This window comes from Protopterus annectens, chromosome 16.part0, assembly GCF_019279795.1.
Source record: "Protopterus annectens isolate FY-2018-M chromosome 16.part0, PAN1.0, whole genome shotgun sequence".
Taxonomy (NCBI): Eukaryota; Metazoa; Chordata; order Ceratodontiformes; family Protopteridae; genus Protopterus; species Protopterus annectens.
In genome coordinates this window covers 124277340-124296132 of record NC_056750.1, presented here as the reverse complement: position 1 = coordinate 124296132, position 18793 = coordinate 124277340, and the positions used below count along the sequence as shown (strand labels likewise).

The 18793-nt window shown below is 40.4% G+C and overlaps 1 protein-coding gene across 1 annotated transcript in view; it reads right to left on the bottom strand.

Moving 5' to 3' along the window:
• TEP1 (telomerase associated protein 1) overlaps positions 1-18793 on the bottom strand; it is a 2704809-nt gene that overhangs the window by 2415384 nt on the left and 270632 nt on the right. Inside the window, exon 3 of the mRNA XM_044058078.1 lies at positions 2283-2444. Coding sequence (XP_043914013.1) covers positions 2283-2444 — 162 coding nt within the window. The remainder of the gene's footprint in view (positions 1-2282; positions 2445-18793) is intronic.

Here is an 18793-nt window from a genome sequence, read left to right as displayed (position 1 = left end):
GGGGTTGCAAAGGCGGTTTGCTTAACTTTTTCTTTTTGTGCCTGGAAGAAGGCCCAAATGTCATTTATCATTGAATTTTTGTAATCAAGTATTTTGCGTGAATTGCTATGTGTTGGACTTTCACGTATACTTGATGTTTGTCAACAACTAACACACAGGTCTGAAACCAAACATTTTATAAAGTATGTATTTTAAAAAAACAAGATAGTTGTATTTAAATTGTTTTAATAAGTTAACATGTATTTTTAAAACAAGGTATAGATAACCAGTATGAAAAGACTATAGTACTTGAATTTTCATTTAAATGCATTGGTAACTATGGAAGCATTTGATAACATTATCAGTTGCATCATTTCCTGTTAATTAATTTAAAACGGGAGTAAGGGAGATCTCCCGTTTTTCTGAAGAAGTTCACGTTTGAAATAAAGGTGAAAGAAAGCGCTAAAATTTATTGGGCTGTGTGGATTCCTTAACAGTTTGCTGGCTACTGTCGTTTTTTCGTTTTTAATAGTTTTCCGGCTTAGTCCGTGTTTGTTTTGTTCATTTGATATAAACCCATTGGTCTTACGAGCCTGATCTGCAAAGCTATGACACATAGCATAACTGATCTCATCAATTATGATATGATACCAAAAAAATTTCATTAGATTAGTCACTCAAAAGTTCTGTCTTTGTGAAAGGGTGATCCCACTTATTAAATCTAGTTACCTTTTTATGGGGTTCACACAGGCTGACTGTGGTCATGGTATTCACACAGTGTATTTTTTTTTTTTATAAACACCTTTATTAAATTTACAATATTTAGATAATGGCATGGGCACCCATGGAATTACAGAAAAGAAAGCAAACCACTGTACACACATGTTCTTAGCTTCATGCATTAAACATATACATTTTCATTTTTAACAATTATTCACTACATTATAAAAAAAACTGTTCAAGTCCTGCCTTCCCTTAAAGCTCCCTTATTCTGAACATTATTCTGCATGTATTATTCCACAAATTCCATTTATTTCTATACAATTTCCTGCTTACATTTTCTAGAGAGCCTACCCCCTGTTCTTTTCTATAACTTACAATATTCAATACTTCAGTTACAGTTGGTTTAAATTTTAATTTCCGTTTTCTAGTAATTTTTTTTTTAAGCCAGTATCGTTAAGTTTAACAAGACCTTGCTACATCTAAGCAATTCACAACCTATATCCCAGCTGAAATAAATCATTTCCTTAGTTAAAATCATTTGCTCTTCTAGTATTTCTGACCAAGTATACTGCATAGATTTTTTTAATCCATCTACCCCTCTATCTATCGGGTTCCTATTACAAGACCGAAGACGCATTCTTTCGAATGTGTCTTGGTCAAACATAAAAGACTGAAAAGGCAAAATATCGAAGTGGCTTTTAAGCAAATTCTTTCCCGTTTCGGCACTGTAGTGCGGTCTCGGAGTTGGTATATTTAAATAGGGGGTGGGGGGGCAAAGCTACCCACTTAATGTAATGTTTTAAAGTGTTTTCTTTTTTCTTGGAACAGCAATTTTTTTCCCTTGGAAAAAAAAAATCGCTGTTCTGACAGTTCAACATTGTAAGCTTTCGCTTACATAGGATTGATTAATCACCGTTCACTTTTTTAAGCGTTCGGTGATGTAATATAGACCCTATCTATCAAATGCATGCCTAGTTGAGTAGGGTCTACTCACAATGGAAATCTGAAGAGAAAGACTTTTGACAGCTCACAAAATGTAACATGTAGTACATTCATCCTTAAATGACTATTCCTACCCAGTGCACTGAAAGATGTACCTCATCATGACACTTTCAAAGTAATCATGACACAGAGGCTAATATAAGCTGAATCACAATAAAACAAGGGCAGCTAGTAAAACATGTCACATATGTACCTTATCCCTTGTACATAGGACATACAGTAGGTCTGATGTACGGCACCTGGAAGGTGTAAGCTTTGATATGCTGGCCAGACATCTAGCTATTTAATTTTATTTATTTTTTGAGCACTGCAGTGGTGCAGAGGTTAATGCTGTCACCTCACAGCAAGAGGTTCTTAGGTTTAACTCTTCACTGGTGTGCCTTCTGTGTGGAGTCTGCATGTCCTCCCTCCATTCATGTGGGTTTCCTTTGGTTACTCTCATTTCCTTCTACATTCCAAAGATATGTGTTTGGAGCATTTCTCCCTGGGCCTCCGCTGAAAATAGGCTCTGTCGTAGTCAGACTTTCCCGGTCAACAAATGTTAAACAAATAAATAAATAATAAAACCATTTTCTTACCACAATATTGGTCTTCGGTTTCTTAGTGTAATGCTTGCATCGTTGCTTCCTTGTATTATACTTTGCTAACTGGTATTCATCAAACTGCTTGAACTTGTCTGACATAGCACGGCGCAAGCAGGAAGGTAATGGCGCAAGCTTCCCATCGCTGTCAGCAATGCTCTGCAAAGAAACAAACAAGAGCAATATTTAGAGCCTTCCTGAACTAAAATACAAACCTGAAAATGAGCTTCAATTGTTATAAACAAAAGACACGAGAAATTAAAAATATTTTTCTTTCTGGAATTTATTAAAGGCAAAACTGCAAACTGCAGAAAAGAAAAAAAAAACAGGCAAACTGTTACATTCTCCTTGGGACAGAAACAAAATATGCATACGCTATCAAGTAAAAATGCTAAATCTTCTAGACTTTGTTGCATATTTGGGAGTCATACACATGTCCTCCCACTGTTTCCTTCTGAATTGCTTATTCAGTCTCTCTCCCCAATCTTTTCTAAACTCATCTGGGTGATTCCTGTAGTTATTGTGTAATATTTTATATGCCCTACTAAATGATCCCTTCTAAAAGATCAGTTTCTGTTCCACATTCAACTAAAAATTCCACCACAGCAGGTCTTTCACTTAGGATTCCCCTATCTCTTTCGCTATACTCTGATTTCAATCCTTGGTAGGGAAGACCATCTCTAGCCTACAGTCAAAATGTCTTCTTGGCCTCTTTCCATTCTATTACCATTCCCTCTCTAGTTATTTGCTCCCCAAACCTAGGTTCCTTTGCCAGTTTTCACCAATAAATTTCACCCACATCTTGTCTATTCTCTATACCCCTAATTACAGACATCCCTATTGTCAAAATCTCCTTTCTCCATTCTTTTGTTGGCCTAGTTTTTAGAATATTTTCTGCCACTTTACGAATATAATATTCTGTATGGCTGCTGTTATTCTCCTTAAGGATCTGCATTATTTCTTGAATTTCTCAGTTTCACCATCATCCCTTCCACTTTGAATTATAGCTTTTTGCTTGTTATATACATATCAGCCTTAACTGTGTGGCTCTAAAATATCCCTTCAAAATCAGGTAATCCTATACCATCTTGTTCTACTGGAAGGATCAACTTATCCCACTTGACCCTTATCCACTTTTTGTCCCTAATAAATTCCTTCAACTCTTTATTTATTGCCCATAACGTCTTCACTGGTTGATAACATGAATGACCTGTATAAAAAAGTAAAGGGATTAAAACATTTTCACCACTTGTATCTTGCTATGCTTATCCATAAACAAGAGCTTTCAGTTTCTCGGTTTTTGTCCTCTTTTGTTTAGTCTCTTCCCACATATCTTTAGCTGCTGTAACAGAATCCTTTTTAATCCATACTCCTGCATACTTAATTTATCATGTCCTTTCAAAATCAACATCAACATAAATAAGAAACCTGACTAACTTTAACCTATCAATCTTCACAGAGACACTAAAAAAAAGATTAACTGGTGCATGCGAAAAATCCTCCCTCTAGACGAGGCAGTTGAATATTTCAACTCTATTTCTTGAAACTTTAAACTGCCTAGCACCTTTCGTCACAAGAGGATTAAAATTAACCATGCCCTCTGGCTAACTAAGCCCACTAAGCAAGGTATTCACAGCAGGGACAAAATATGAAAACAATGGCAAAAAAATAACCCTCCCCCAGACCTGTTAAAATTTAAACAACGTTGAAACTAGGCAAAAAAAACTATAGTCAACAAAGACAAAAAAGAGCAATATCAAAAACGTCAGACCAATCACAAGTGAAATCCCCCAAAATTCTGGAATTCCATTACATCACTGCTAAATCTAGGGTCTAAGAGCAAACCATGTCTGCATCCTGACAAAACATCTCAAGAAACAGCCACTATCTTTAATTCATATTTTATCATCAACATTATAGCAAACATCACTGCTATTTTTTCCAAGCTCACTGTGGCTTAAATCCTACAACACCATCCCATTCTTCACACGATACCAGTACCCCACTCTTCACCCAATTTCTGTTTTACACCCATAATAAAAAGACTAGTTCTCAAATTCAAACCTTGCTCCAACACTCCTTACAACCTACCCACAGAATATCTACAACTGGCATCCAGTGCTACTGCCTACCCCATAAGTATACTTCTTAACAGATGCATCAAAGAGTCCTACGTTCCTAAAACCTGGAAAAAAGCATTTCTTCCTCCTCTACACAAAGGTGGCATCTGCACTGATATACTTCCGACCTATTGCTATTCTCTCTCCTATCTCCAAGATTGTAGAAAAATATATTCATACTTAACTTCTAAACTTTCTGCTTCACAACCAAATCTTTTCTCCCTCAACATGTATTTAGGCCAGGCCATAGGGCTACAACTGCCCTAATATCTTTTATGGACACAGTGAATACAGCCTGAGATGATGGTAAAATTGTCTCCTCCTTATTTCTAGACCTTTCAAAGCCATTTGATACTGTCTCTCTCCCTCTACTTCTAACCCAACTTTCTAAAATCAGCCTCTCTCCCCCACGTACACACTCAATTGGTTCTCAAGTTACTCAGCAGCTAGACAGACTGCTAAAAGGCAATACTACCTCTCTCCATACCTTAACACCTCCACTGGAGTCCCCAAGGCTCTATACTAGGACCCCTTCAATTCAGCATTTTCATTAATACTTTTCATTCTTCATTTTTTCAGGGATCTCTTATTCAATATGCAGACAACTCAAATATTTTATGTTCTGCTGATTCCATATCTGTTCTTCAACAAATAACTCAAATGGCCTTTACCTCTACTGAAACCTGGATGCAAAATAATCATCTATCCCTTAACCCAAACAAAACCAAGCTCATACTATTCAACCCTAAGAAAACAATATCGTAAACAAAGCACAGTTCACTATACATTCAAAAAATTAACACAACTATTGAACTTCTTACCCATATAAAATATTAGGGGTAATTTTAGACAAACACCTGAAATCTGACTTGCACGTACATAATAGCATCAGCAAAACTCATCAAAAGCTAGGAATTCTTTACAGGCATTAGTACTTCCTTAGCCCCTCTGCAAAACAAGCCCTTGCTTCCACTTACCTACTAACCTTCCTCGTATATGGTGCACCTCTACTTACTAACATCCAATTCTCTCTAAAAGCTAAGCTTGAGACATGTAACAAAAATCGCCAAATTTGTTACAAACTTCAAACACTCTACTCATCACTGTACCGCTCTACACTCTGAATCGGCTTGAACTCCCACATTACCTCACCTACCTACGATTAATAATGACACAAAATAAATCTTCAGACCAACAGACTGTCCAACTCATACTTTGATATTTAGTCACTACCATCCAAGGAGGCCTCTCAGATCAGAGAATCAGCACTTTCTGATGGTATCAATACTAAACCTTCCAGCCGGCCAGCTACTTTACTCTTGCTCTATAGTCAAACATTGGAATGCCCTACCATTAGCAATAAGAACTACTCATCAGAATCTTGCCTCTTTCAAAACTTCTCTACAACACTACCTACCTGCTATGTGGCACTGCACTTGAGCCAAGTCTCCACCTTTCAAAACCTAACTGCCTTTGCTTATTACTGTTACTGCTGTTTTGTGAAAGCCTCACTATTCTAATGCCTGATACATTTATGCAATGTTAATCTTTTTAACTTACTTGTTCATCTTTTGTCAATTTGTGTTTTACCATTAATTCAATTAATTAACTAGGTTACCTTTGTTGTACATGCACTTGACATTTATTCACACTGTATGTTATTCACCTCAATGTTCATATTATTGTGGATATTTTCTCCCCGGGCCTCCACTGAAAATGGGCTCACTTCAGCCCAGTGGACTATCCCAGTAAACAAATAAGTAAGTAAATAAATATGGACATTGCTGAACCAATTTGTGTGTGGGTATACAGTTTACAGTTATAGCCTTTGTTTTATCTTCATTCATTTTATATCCTAAAAAGACTTGATACTGTCTCAAGATGTTCTACAACACTGAGATGTTATTTTCTGTTTTTATCACGTACATAATAATACTGAATCCAAATGCCAACTTTTCTTGATTATCATACCAATTATATCCTTGGATTTCTGGCTCCTTTATTTTCCTTGCCAATGTCTCTAAATATAAAGCAAATAAAGCTGAAAGAGGACACCACTGCCTGGTTCCACTCTTGAGGCACAACTTGTAAGAAAGGAGCCCTCCCAATTTAATGTCTGCCTCCAGCCCCTTATATATCCTCCTAATTAACCTTACTGTATCAGGGAATGCAAACACTCCCATTGCCCCAGTCATAAAATCCCAGCTTATTCTGTTGAATGTTTTGTTTATTTCAAGATCCACCAAAAAGCAGTATTTTCTTACACTCTGCTTCCCTCTGGATCATTGTTCTATTAATGTTGTCAAATGTTTGCCTCCCTTCCAGAAAATTACATTTATCCATACATCTTCGCCAGTCCTTTAGCTATTATAGACAAACACTTTATAATCATGGTTTAAAATTGAAACAGGCCTATATAAAGCTGGATTTGATGAGTCTTTACTGTCCTTAGGTGTTACAGCCTCGCAGCTTTCTTCCAAGATGCCAGCGTTTCCCCTCCTTTCAAAATACTGTTAAAACAAAACTTCCAGATCTTTCACTTTCTTTCCTCCTAGCTTCCAGGCTTCTACAGGAATGCCATCTATTGCTGGAAACTTTCCTGCAGATTGATTACACGTCACTATTTTATCTCATTAACTCCAGTCTTGACAGATAATTGTTGAGTCTCATCGACTTTACCCTTGGCATACTTAAGTCTTCCATAAATACTTCCATTTGTGCTCTTTCTTGAATTCCACATTTCTCTGTTTAATACAAATTTTCATAAAATGTCCAAAATATGTCTAATACCTCTAAAGGATCTCTGGTTAATTTTCTTATTACAGGTTCCTAAAGTTTGGCAACAATTCTTTGTACTTTCTGTTGTCTAAGTCATTGTGCTAAAAGTTTTTGGGTTCTAGTTATTATCAAAAAGCAGTTGCTTAACAGCAATCTTTTTAAACTATTGCATATTATCCAGATACTTCTTTATTTTCTCTTTAGCACTCTGCAGTTACACCTCTTCTTATTCTTTGAAAGTCCCCTTACCTGGCAATACTTTAACCTTTGTCAGCCCATCTAAATAATTCCTGTTACTTCTTTACCTTATCTCTTTTTCTTTTATTTCTACTCAATTTTAAACTCCACTTTTATTTATCCCACTCACTAGCTACAACTTCCGAAGCAATTTCTATCTTCCCTAATAACTCTCAATTAATTTCCACTAACCATTTCTTAAATTCTTCTCTTTTTAACAGGCGGGTAGGGAAGCACCAGTGTCTCATTTTTATTTTGTTACCCTGCATTTTTATCTTAGCTGTTAGTGCTGCATGATCTGAAATGGTTACTGGATGTGCGATGAAGCTTCCAATTAAATGTACATGTTCCTATGAAATATAACTTCTGTCTAGTCTAGCCCAATTATTGTACACTGGGGAATAATATGAAAATTCTCTCAGTTCCTACAAATGAATTCATGTCTTCCATACCACATATTTTCATAGATTTCTTCAGAAATCTACCTTATTTTGTTATATTTCTCTTGGTCCCCCAGATACATCCTCACTATTGTAAATCAAATTCCAGTCCCCACCTAAAAATAATATTCCCTGCTGAAAACTGATTTCTCCAAAAAATTTCTTAAGCTCCATAACAGAAGTTTTAGGTGGAATATAAACACAAGCCAGCATAAATACTGTTATTTACCTACATATTATACTGTATATTGACTTGTCTTATACTGTCTGACACTGTTCAGTGTAATACTTCTCTTTATTATTACGTTCATATCATTTATCTTTTTTACACTGTGTATATATTTCATTAGCGGACCGGAGTTCCGCTGTGGCGACCCCCAACCGGGAAAAGCCGAAAGAAAAAAAACAACACTGTGTATATATTGTTTGTATATTCTGTGTGTATCAGAGCTTTTCTCTCCGGGCCTCTACTGAAAATGGAAATATATCCAGCTAGACTAGCCCGGTTAATAAATGTAAAATAAATAAATAAAATAAATAAATAACCCTCCTCCCTTACCAGTAAGTAGCCCCTTATTACCACAAATCTACCATTATTATATTTGTCCCCTATTTTACTGCTATTTGAGTTCCTCTAGCAATTAGTATAAATGCTCCCCTTTTTCTTTGACTCAGATATTCTCTATCCCTCCCGATACCCTTTCTTTATCAATTTCACATACTCCCTTTTTTCCAAATGCGTCTCCTGTAGCACTGCTATTTGCACTCTGCATTTCTTAATATAATTCAATACTCCTTCATTTTTGTGTATAGCTGTGAGGCCATTAACACTCCAAAATAATATGGATAGAGTAGCCATTATGATATGAAATTATTATTCCTATTACATATGACATATTTTTTAAAATATATATTTCTGGACTTTGTGTTATATGCACCCACTAATGCTTGGCAGGCTGATCTGTTATACACTTACTTCTTGTCATCTCAGTTTGAACCTATGTCATAGACCTTTTTTTTTAACAAAAACCCTCAAGCAAAAAAAAAAACACCTCCAGAACACTCTCAGAAGCTATTAACTTAAAACAAACACACAAAGCTATCTACATCTTCAAATAACATTTAACTCTCCTGATATATCGGCAGCTGCACATACCGGCATTATCCTTCCTAAAATTAAAGCCTGTGCTCCTGCTTACACTAACTGCTGTCTATTCTTGTCACCTTTACGCTCCTCCCAGATGTGAAAAACAGCTTGTATGCTTTCAGAAAACTAACTTTTAGACTTGCAAAAAGTGTCGTGGCTTTTATTGCCTAGCCTTGTAGTCAGCTTGTCCCCATGGAAACATAACTTGTTATTAGATTAAGACAAGGACCTTAATCCAGACATTCACCTTTGCAAAGCTAAGACAAAACATAAATTCATCATATACTATATGTGTGCACTTTTACATCCCATCCCCCACCTCAACAACCCAAGATTACAGCATATTAACTTAAACTTAACCCAGTCCATGACCAACAGTAGCCTACCCAAATACAGGCTCTGACAACATTGATATGCAATTTCTAAATGTATCTGTAGCCAGCTCGGCAGATATAGGCATCCTGACAGAATGTAGCAATTGTCTTATGTTCACAACCATTTAATGTTTAAAAAGACAAGGAATATGTGAAAGATGCACATACACAATTTCACTGGAGGCAAAAATCTTGCATATAAACAAGGCTGTCAAGAAAACACACACACACTACATCCACCAGTGTCCACCACACACATAGACCAATCTATGCTGAGGCACTAAAAGCAATTTTCCCAAACCTCAAAGATGCCACACTCATCAGAATGAACAAGAATATAATGGTTAGTTGCATATCTGGAGCCAGGATCTGCCAAGTTATGTATGCACTCAAGTTAATACACCACAGGTACCACTATGATTTTATCATATTACATATGAGAGTTAACAATCTGAGACATATTTCCCTGGACTATATGAAGAGAGGCATTGTTGTTTTCTGTGTGTGTGTCTCTTCTTACTCTGAGTATATGCCTTGCATTGAGCAGCATTCTATCTTCAACAAAGATGATGCCACAGTATGAACAAAAGACAATCAACGTCAATAAATTGCTTAGATTCTGGTGTTTTTCCAGGGAGATTCAACAAAGTTACACCACATTGCTTTGCAAGGATGGTCTGCACCTGTCTCCACTAGGCTTCTGAATACTGGCTAAAACTTTATCCACTCCCTTACAGCCTATTTTAGCCCATGTCAAATTGACAAAATCTACTGACAGCAAATAAAACCCAAAGAAACAAAGGTGCTACTGCTCAATGCTAGGAGCCTAAACAAGAAACTCCACAACCGACAAGTTCTCCTCCCTTTGGAGAATACAGACATCTGTACTGCTACCGAAACATGGTTTAAAGCCACAGAAGGTACTCTGGTATTGCAAGACTTCAATGCCTTCCTCACATACTGACCATTAGCTGTACATACAGGGACAAAAGGTGGAGTCGTCTCAACATGCATTAGCAAAAAGCCTAACTACATTGGTTAAAAAGGGCGATGCCATGAAATTTATATACATGCAAATCACCACAAAGTCCCATACCATATATTAGCACTTCACAGGTCACCCTCTATGTGCCTGGAATCCCACAGGTTGTACCTAGACCTACTGGAGACACTCATCATTAAACCAAATAAGCTATTCATGGTAGACTAACTACTCGTCTATAGACTGGGAAAGATCCACTGCCTTCTACTTGCAGGCATAATGGTTCAAGTGTGCATACTCACCTTATGGTGAAACATACTGGACCTGGCACTGAACAATATGGGAGAGCACTGCCCCCCCCCCCCCCGCAAGTGTCATAGTCTGACTGGTGAGGTCAGAACACAAAGCTGTCTCCCACGAAATAAAAACCAACTTGGTAACCCCAGCAAACCCTGTAACAGTTAAGAACTATCCCAAAGCAAACTACACCCTATTAAGCGACAGTTTATCAAAATTCAAAGCCCCTCCCAACCCCAAGTTCACAACAATCTATGCAGAATTGTTCACAGAGACACTGTACAACCATGTAAATAGCTGTATAAAGGCTGCTGTACCTACTAGAAGCCCAAAACAAATTCTAAAAACAAACCACAGAAGGGAAAGCCTAACCTTAATAAGGTATATAAGAAGAAAAGAAAAGTCATGGTTAAAATCAGATACAGCAAGTCCCATAATAACAGGCACTCTCCAAATTAAATAGGAAACTAAGAGGACTAATTAAGTCCAACAAGGCCAATTATGAGGTCAAACAGCCTTGCAGGCTAAAGACAACCACAAGGCCTTGTCCAGCTAAGTCCAAAGCCTCAAAAGCAGCACTTGTGTTCAGTTGTGCCACCTTCACTGAGCAGAGCAACATAACAAATTTGCTAGCTGAGAAATTCAGCTCAAACTTCCACCAGACTCCTCCCCCACCTCCCTTCATGAAATACGTACTAGCATAACTGCTCCCAAACTACTAACAGGGTACAGGCCCTGAGAGCACTTGCTAAGGCCAAAACCACAGCCTCAATGGGCCGCAACAACATCCTAGGATGCTTCTTGAATAGCTGGGAACATGACCTATCAGGATTACTTGAGTCATTTTTCAACTACAGCCTCAAAACAAGTTTGTATCATGAGAATGGAGGACTGCAATGGTTATCCCACTTCATAAGGGTGGACCATCAACCATCCCTAGAAACTATTAATAGTGTGACTAGTCTAATATGCAAAGCCATGGAATTAATTGTTATGGACATGATTAACAAAGACATAGGCAACCTTCAGACACTGGACCCAACCCAGTCTGGCTTTGTCAAGACAAGATTATGCTTACTATTAAACTTGGTGGATTTCTTTGAGAAGATCACCAAGGCAAATGATGAGGGGAAAACATTCCATACCGCCTACCTAGACCTGGCTAAGGCATTTGATACAGAACCCCACTTGGGTATAGTTGACAAACTCACCGAATTGGGCCAACACCCCTACATAACTCACTGGATTTCCAGCTGGCTCACACACAGGATCCAGGAAGGTAGGACTGGTGACAGCACCTCCACTATGGGATCAGTTAGCAGTGGGGAACATCAGGCCTCTGTGCTTGGACCGTTCCTATTTGGCACCACATCTTGGAAGTAAGGGGCCTTTGGCTGACTAAGTTCGCAGATGACTACAAATTGGGAGCTATCACAGATTCCTCCCAAGATACAAACATCTTATAAAAGACTAACACAGACAAATGACTGATGCCAAAGTCACAAACTGAAAATAAACGTTATGTTCATAGGTGTGTACTAGGCTAATGGCCATGAAGCCTTTACAAGCCTAGCACATAGGATTACCCTGGCATTGTGCCACCCAACCTTAGTTCCCAGTGTCTCTGTCAAGCAGAAACACTGGAGTGATCCCCGGGGTGAATTTTCTATTTCCCATCCGCTCATCAAGATTTCTCTTGAAGAGGGCCAGTGAGGCGCTCTGCTTGACATGTATGGGAAGTCTATTCCATAGCATGGGCAGTCTCTGGGTTATGAACCTGTCCGTCCAGCTTGTTCTGTTGATTGTGGTAATGAGGTTGAGGTCTCTGGAGTGTGTAGTGTGGAGGGATTGGGATTTCTTTAGATGTAGCATTTCTAACAGAGCTGGGTCAGACATGGCTTTGTAAGTCAAGCAGAGATCGCCTCTAAATAGGCAATATGAGACTGAGAATAGTTGGAGTTTGAGTCTGTCCATATAGGACAAGTGTTTAAGGCCTAAGATCCTCTTTGTGAGGCATTTTTGCAGCCACTCCAGTTGTTGTAGGTGTCTAGTGAGGTACACTCCAAAAGGGGCATTGTACTCGATGACTGGCCTAATGAGGGAAGAGTAGAGGGAGATGCTTTACATAATGACCTCTTTCTTCCTGGATGCAAAACCCTTAGTAATGAGATGTACCACATAGAAGGTCTTTCTGACCACAGTGGCAATGTGGTGGTCAAAACAGAGGTTGCTGTCAATCTGTGTTCCCAGGTCTCTTATGATACCTTCTGTGTTCAGTGGACTACCATTGATGCGGTAATTCATGGGAACCAGGTTTTTCCTAAAGGGGTTGATGACACACTTTTTGGCATTGAGCTTAAGGCCATAGTTCTGGCACCAGTCACTGGTCTCAGTGAGGCCTTTCTGTAGGATTTCAACATCACTTGGAGAGTTAATTATGGCTCCCAACTTGCAATCAGCTGTGAACATTGCCAGTCACAGTCCCTTCGTGTTGGCCTGAACTTCAGAGAAGTAGATACCAAACAGGAGAGGACCCAGGACCGAACCCTGTGGGACTCCACTCATGACTGGTTGACAGTCTGACTTGGAGTCAGCTACTTTCACATTGTGGGTTCTGTGAACCAGTTTGCAACCCACCTAGTGATACAGGGGTTGATGCCTAGGTAGTGAGCTTTTCTATGATTCCTGAGTGAGGAATGGTATCAATGGCCTTGGCCAGATCAAGGTAGGCTGTATGAACCACCACCTTACCTTCATCCACAGCTCTGGTGACGGACTGTCAACCAGGTTGAGCAGGCATGATCTACCCTTCACAAAACCAAACTGTGTGGGATCCAGGGTTTGGAGTTTCCCCATATCTTTGTTTATTAGGTCCATGATGATGCGTTCCATACCTTTGCATATCAGACTTGTCAGGCTAATGGGGCTATAGTTCCCAGGGTCTGTAGTCGCTTCTCCTTTGTGGAGAGGGATGACTGTAGCAGTACCCCATTCAGTAGGGACAAAGCCTGAAGTGCAGCTGTAATTGAACAGGGCACACAGGTGAGGTGCCAGTTCACTCTGTAGTTCATGTAGAACACAACCAGGGATATTGTCAAGTCCCATAGAAGTTATATTCTTGGCCTTGGACAATGCTGTTTTAACCTGTGTAGCAGTAATATTGGGTGACTGGCAATCTACTGGTATTGTGATATGTCCTTTGGTGGGGGAGAGAGGGATAAAGCTGGCACTGAATCTGTCGGCCAGTATAATGGCATTATCCGTTGCCTCGGTACAGGAGGTACCATTGTGCAACAGCTCCGAGCAAATCTGGGTATTGCCGTGGAGATGCTTTACATAACTATAGAAGGCCTTGAGGTTGTCTTTACTATCTGATGCAATTCTATTTTCATAGCTAGCTTTAGAGGATTTGATGAGGAATCTCAACTTTTTGCTGAGGCTGATAAGGGGAGTTTTTCCAGTCTTGGGACTTCCTCTTTTCTCATCAGTTTCTTCCTTCTGTTGTAGTGTTTGTTTATGGCAGGGGACCACCAGATTGGCTTCCTTTTTTTGTAGGGGAGCTTCTTGGTTCTGTTGGGTATAGCGAGATCCATGCATTTGTGCACGTGTTCGTACAGGGCATTAGTGTATGATTCTGCTATCATGCAGCTGTTCTCCAATTGCATGGGTGCCGTGAAGTTAGCCACATCTGTTTTTAGGAGCCCAAAGTTAGCTCTGGAGAAGTTTTCATGGTGATTACCTTTGCAGGAGGGTGGGGGTGGGGTGGATTTCCAAGGTGATTAGTTTGTGGTCAGATCTAAGCAGGGAGGAGTTGACTATTGGTACAGAGCAATGGTCACCCATGTTAGTAATAACCAGGTCAAGGATGTTGCTACCTCTAGTGAGGGTAAGAATGAGCTGGTCCAAGGCATTGGAATTAATGAATTCCAGGAAACGTTGGGCAAGTGTATTGATACAGGAGTAGTTTTCCCAGTTAATGGAGGATAGTTGAAGTAGCCCAGTTTGACCACAAGACAACACAGAAAGAAAGACAGTCAAAAGGCAATATAGTGGCTCAGACATGGAACAGTGGTTCCGTATTCACTACCTGGTCACACTCAGAGGAAAAGGGACTGGAGAAGGAGGGTGGGATGTTGAGGAAGAATGAAAATGTACAACGCAGATGTGTATGGTGAGTCTATAACTTTTGTATCTATTATCATTTTCATTCGTTCCTCAGCTGATGGGATAGAGTCCCCAGCTACGTGAATCTGGGTGGCACTCATAGAAGGATAATCAGGAGTACCGCAGAACTAAAAGCAGCTGTGTTTCTGGAGATCAAAACCAATTTGTAATAAGCAATAAAGACATGAGCACTGGACCAAGTGGTTGCAGCACAAATGTCATCAATTGAAGCTCCGGGAGAAAAAGCAGTAGTAACAGCCATGGATCTAGTGGAGTGAGCTTTAGGAGGTCTATGCAAGGAAAAACCTTGTTGACTATAAGCAAATATGCAATCTGTTAACCACTTTGCTACGGTAACTTTGGAAAAAAAGAAGTTATGTACTTACCATAACGTTCTATGTGAGTTGTTCATCTCGCCTTCATTCTTACTGATGGGTTTGGAGCTGATCCCTCGGCTCCGTGTCAGCACCTACTGCAAAGCTCGAGGATTTGAAGTAGCTTGAGGCCAAGTCCCTATGCCATAATGCACCTTGAGTTACCTCAGATCTTGTTTGCTGTGTATAATAAAACCATATGTCATTCTATAACTCCATAAGAGAGAAAGTATAGAAGGGTTGAGTGACCAGGAAGGATTTAGCATCTCGGTCTTCTGACAGCCCAGGAGGGGGTAAGGAGGGAGGGACGTAAGAATGAAGGCGAGATGAACAGCTCACATGGAACATTATGGTAAGTACATAACTTCTTTATGTGAAGTTGTTCTATCTCGCCGTTCATTCTTACTGATGAGTAGCGTCCCAAGCACCATCTTCTTCGGGTGGCTAACAGGAGTATATTTTTCAGGACCATGAATCCAAAGGAGGCCCTGTCAGCTTTGTAATGAGTGATAAAGGTATGAGGTTTTGACCAAGTGGTTGCTGCACAAATGTTATCAACAGGAAGTCTTGCAGAAAAAGCAGAGGATGTAGAAACTGCTCTGGTTGAGTAAGCTTAATTTTATGCTGTAAGGGCATATTGGCAGCTGAATAAGCAAAGGTGATGCAATCAGATAACCATTTAGCAGAGTTGTTTTAGCCACTGGCATACCTTTCCTGGAATCTGAAAATGAAACAAAAAGCTGGTCTGATTTCCTGAAATCTTTTGTTCTATCCAAACAAAATCTGAGCTGTCTGTGAACATCAAGTTTGTGCAGCATGTACTCTAGATTGTTGGGAGTGGTTGGGGAAGAAAACTGGCAAATCAATACTTTGGTTGAGATTAGTTTCAGTGCAAACTTTGGGCAAGAAAGAGGGGTTTGTTCAAAGTGAGACTGTCAGCATGGAAAATCAAATAAGGAGGCTTAATGGACAAGGCTTGAAGCTCTGACACACTGTGGGCAGACGTAATAGCCACTAAAAAGATGGTTTTCCATGACAGAAATTTGAGGTCATATGAGGAAGCTGATTCAAATGGAGGAAGAATTATGCAGGAAAGCATAAAATTTAGATTCCATGGAGAATAGGGAGATTTCACAGGTGGTCTAATATGAAAGGTCCCTTTGAGAAAGTCTTTGGATAATTTGTGTGACATAATATTCAACTCTTCAAATCCAAAATGAAAGTTAGAGATGGCAGCAAGTTGAACATGGGCTGTTGCTGCTGCAGCTCCTTTATTGAAGATCATGGTCAAGAATTCCAGTGTAGAGGCCATAGGGGCTTGGTAAGGATTAATACTGTTTTTAGAGGCCCATATAGAATTTTTTTTTATTTGCTCAGGTATAGCTTCCTCGTAGAGGATTTGTGAGAGGATAATAGAATTTGCTTTGTCTCATTGGACAGGTTATAGAACCTGGCTATGATGGGAACTGGAGCAGCCAAGCTGTCAGCTTCAGAGACTGCAGACAGGGATGAAGTTCCCCCGACGAGTAGTGCATTAGAAGGTCCAGAATCCAGGGGTCTTCCAAAAGATGAAGCTGAAGGAAGGGGAACCAAATCTGACGAGGCCAATGAGGAACTATTAGAATGACAGACCTTCCCAGGGCTTTTGCTTTCTGTACTAACATGGGTATCAATGGGATTGGTGGGAATGCATAGAGGAGACCCAGGGGCCAATCGTGAACAAGTGCGTCCCTTGAGGCTTCTCCCGGAGGGGGAATCAGGGCAAAGTAGCTTCTGCATTTGGTGTTCATGTGACTGGCAAAAAGGTCGCAGCAAAGTTGGCCCCACCTGCGGAATATTCTGTCCACTATTTCTGTCTTGAGGGACCACTTGTGGGGCAACAGAATTGCTCTTTTCAGCTTGTCTGCTATCACATTGGATTTCCCCAGGATGTGCATTGCTAACAGAAAGCGCTGGGTGGATACAGCCCACTGCCATACTCTTAGGGCCTCGCAACATAGTGGGTAGGATCTGGTTCCTCCTTGTTTGTTTAAGTACCAGACCATTGACATGCTGTCCGTCTGAATCGCAATAGTACCCAGAGGAAGAGAGTCCTGGAAGTATTGCAATGCCAAAAGTACTGCTCTTATCTCTAGGGCATTGATATGCAGATGTGTCTCTTGATCGGTCCATGTGCCTTGGGCTGTCCTTCCCTGAAAATGCCCCACCCTATCAGGGAAACGTCCGTGGTCACTGTGGCCGCTGGTGGGGGTAAGATAAATGGACGTCCTATCGTAACATGAAGTGAGGTCAACCACCACTGAAGATCCTTTTTGCAGGAATTTGTGATCATTATCATCATGTGACACATGGGGGATCTATTGGTAAGACCATTGAGTGAACAGCCATTACAGTATCTGCATGTGCATACGACCCAGTGGTATGGCCAGAATTGCTGCTGCCATCATTCCCAACAATTTCAGAACTTCTGATGCTGGTGCTTTGTTTTTGGATATTAGAATGCAGACATGCTGACAGAGAAGTAAGACTCTTTCTACTGGAAGTCTTAGCGTGGTGGTGGTGTCCAGTTCTGCACTGATAAAGACGATATGCTGCAATGGCAACAAGGCAGATTTTTCTGAGTTTATTGTAATGCCCAGCTTGCAGAGTGGATTCCTTGGCCTGAATGAGTTGATGCCTGGTGGTGGCAGTGAGCCAATCATCTAGGTATGGAGACACCTGGAATCCTAAATGTCTCAGGTGAGCTGTGACCACTGCCATGCATTTCGTGAACACTCTGGGAGCTGTAGTGAGATCAAAGAGCAGGACTTGAAACTGGTAATGATTGGCTCCCAGCCGAAAGTGCAGATGATCCCTCAATGGCTGGCCATTTTTATATGGTAGTACGCATCCTGGAGCTCTATTGAGCACATCCAATTGTCTTTCCCTAAGAAGGGAAGTATTGACAGAACCGTGACCATCTGAAACTTCTCTTTCTTTACAGATATGTTTAGTCTGCTGAGATCCAATATAGGTCTCCAGTCCCCTGTCTTTTTTAGAACTAAAAAGAATCTTGGGTAAGTTCTGGATCCTGTCTGGTCTGCTGGGACTGGTTGGATGACTCTTACTTAGCAACGTCTGGACCTCTACTGTTGCTTGTTCCTTGTAACTGGGTGGAACGTCCGGGATTTTTCTTGTCGGTGGAGGGGGAGTGGCATACGGGATGAACTATCTACTGGAAATGATACTTTGTACCCAGTTGTTGTTTGTTATTTTGAGCCTGGCATCTGGGTACAAAGATAAGCCACCCCCGACTGCCTCCAGAGCAGAACAGTCGGGCCTCCTTTCAGGAGCACTGGTAGGGCTTCCCAAAGAGGTGATCTCTGTCGCTCTGGTTTTGCGGGCCCCCTCTGCCGCGAGGACAGCGTCTTCCATTATTGCCCCCTTCTCTGTCCCTGGAGGGGGGTTCACTACGTGTGTCCTGAAAGGCTCCATGGGCTTTTCTGAACCACATTTCCCCTCCTCTTTGACCTTTGAGGTAGGGTCTGGTAGGGGTAGAAAAACGGATTCAGACGGCAGACAGAGTCTTTCCCTCCTGCTCACACCTGGTTAAAGT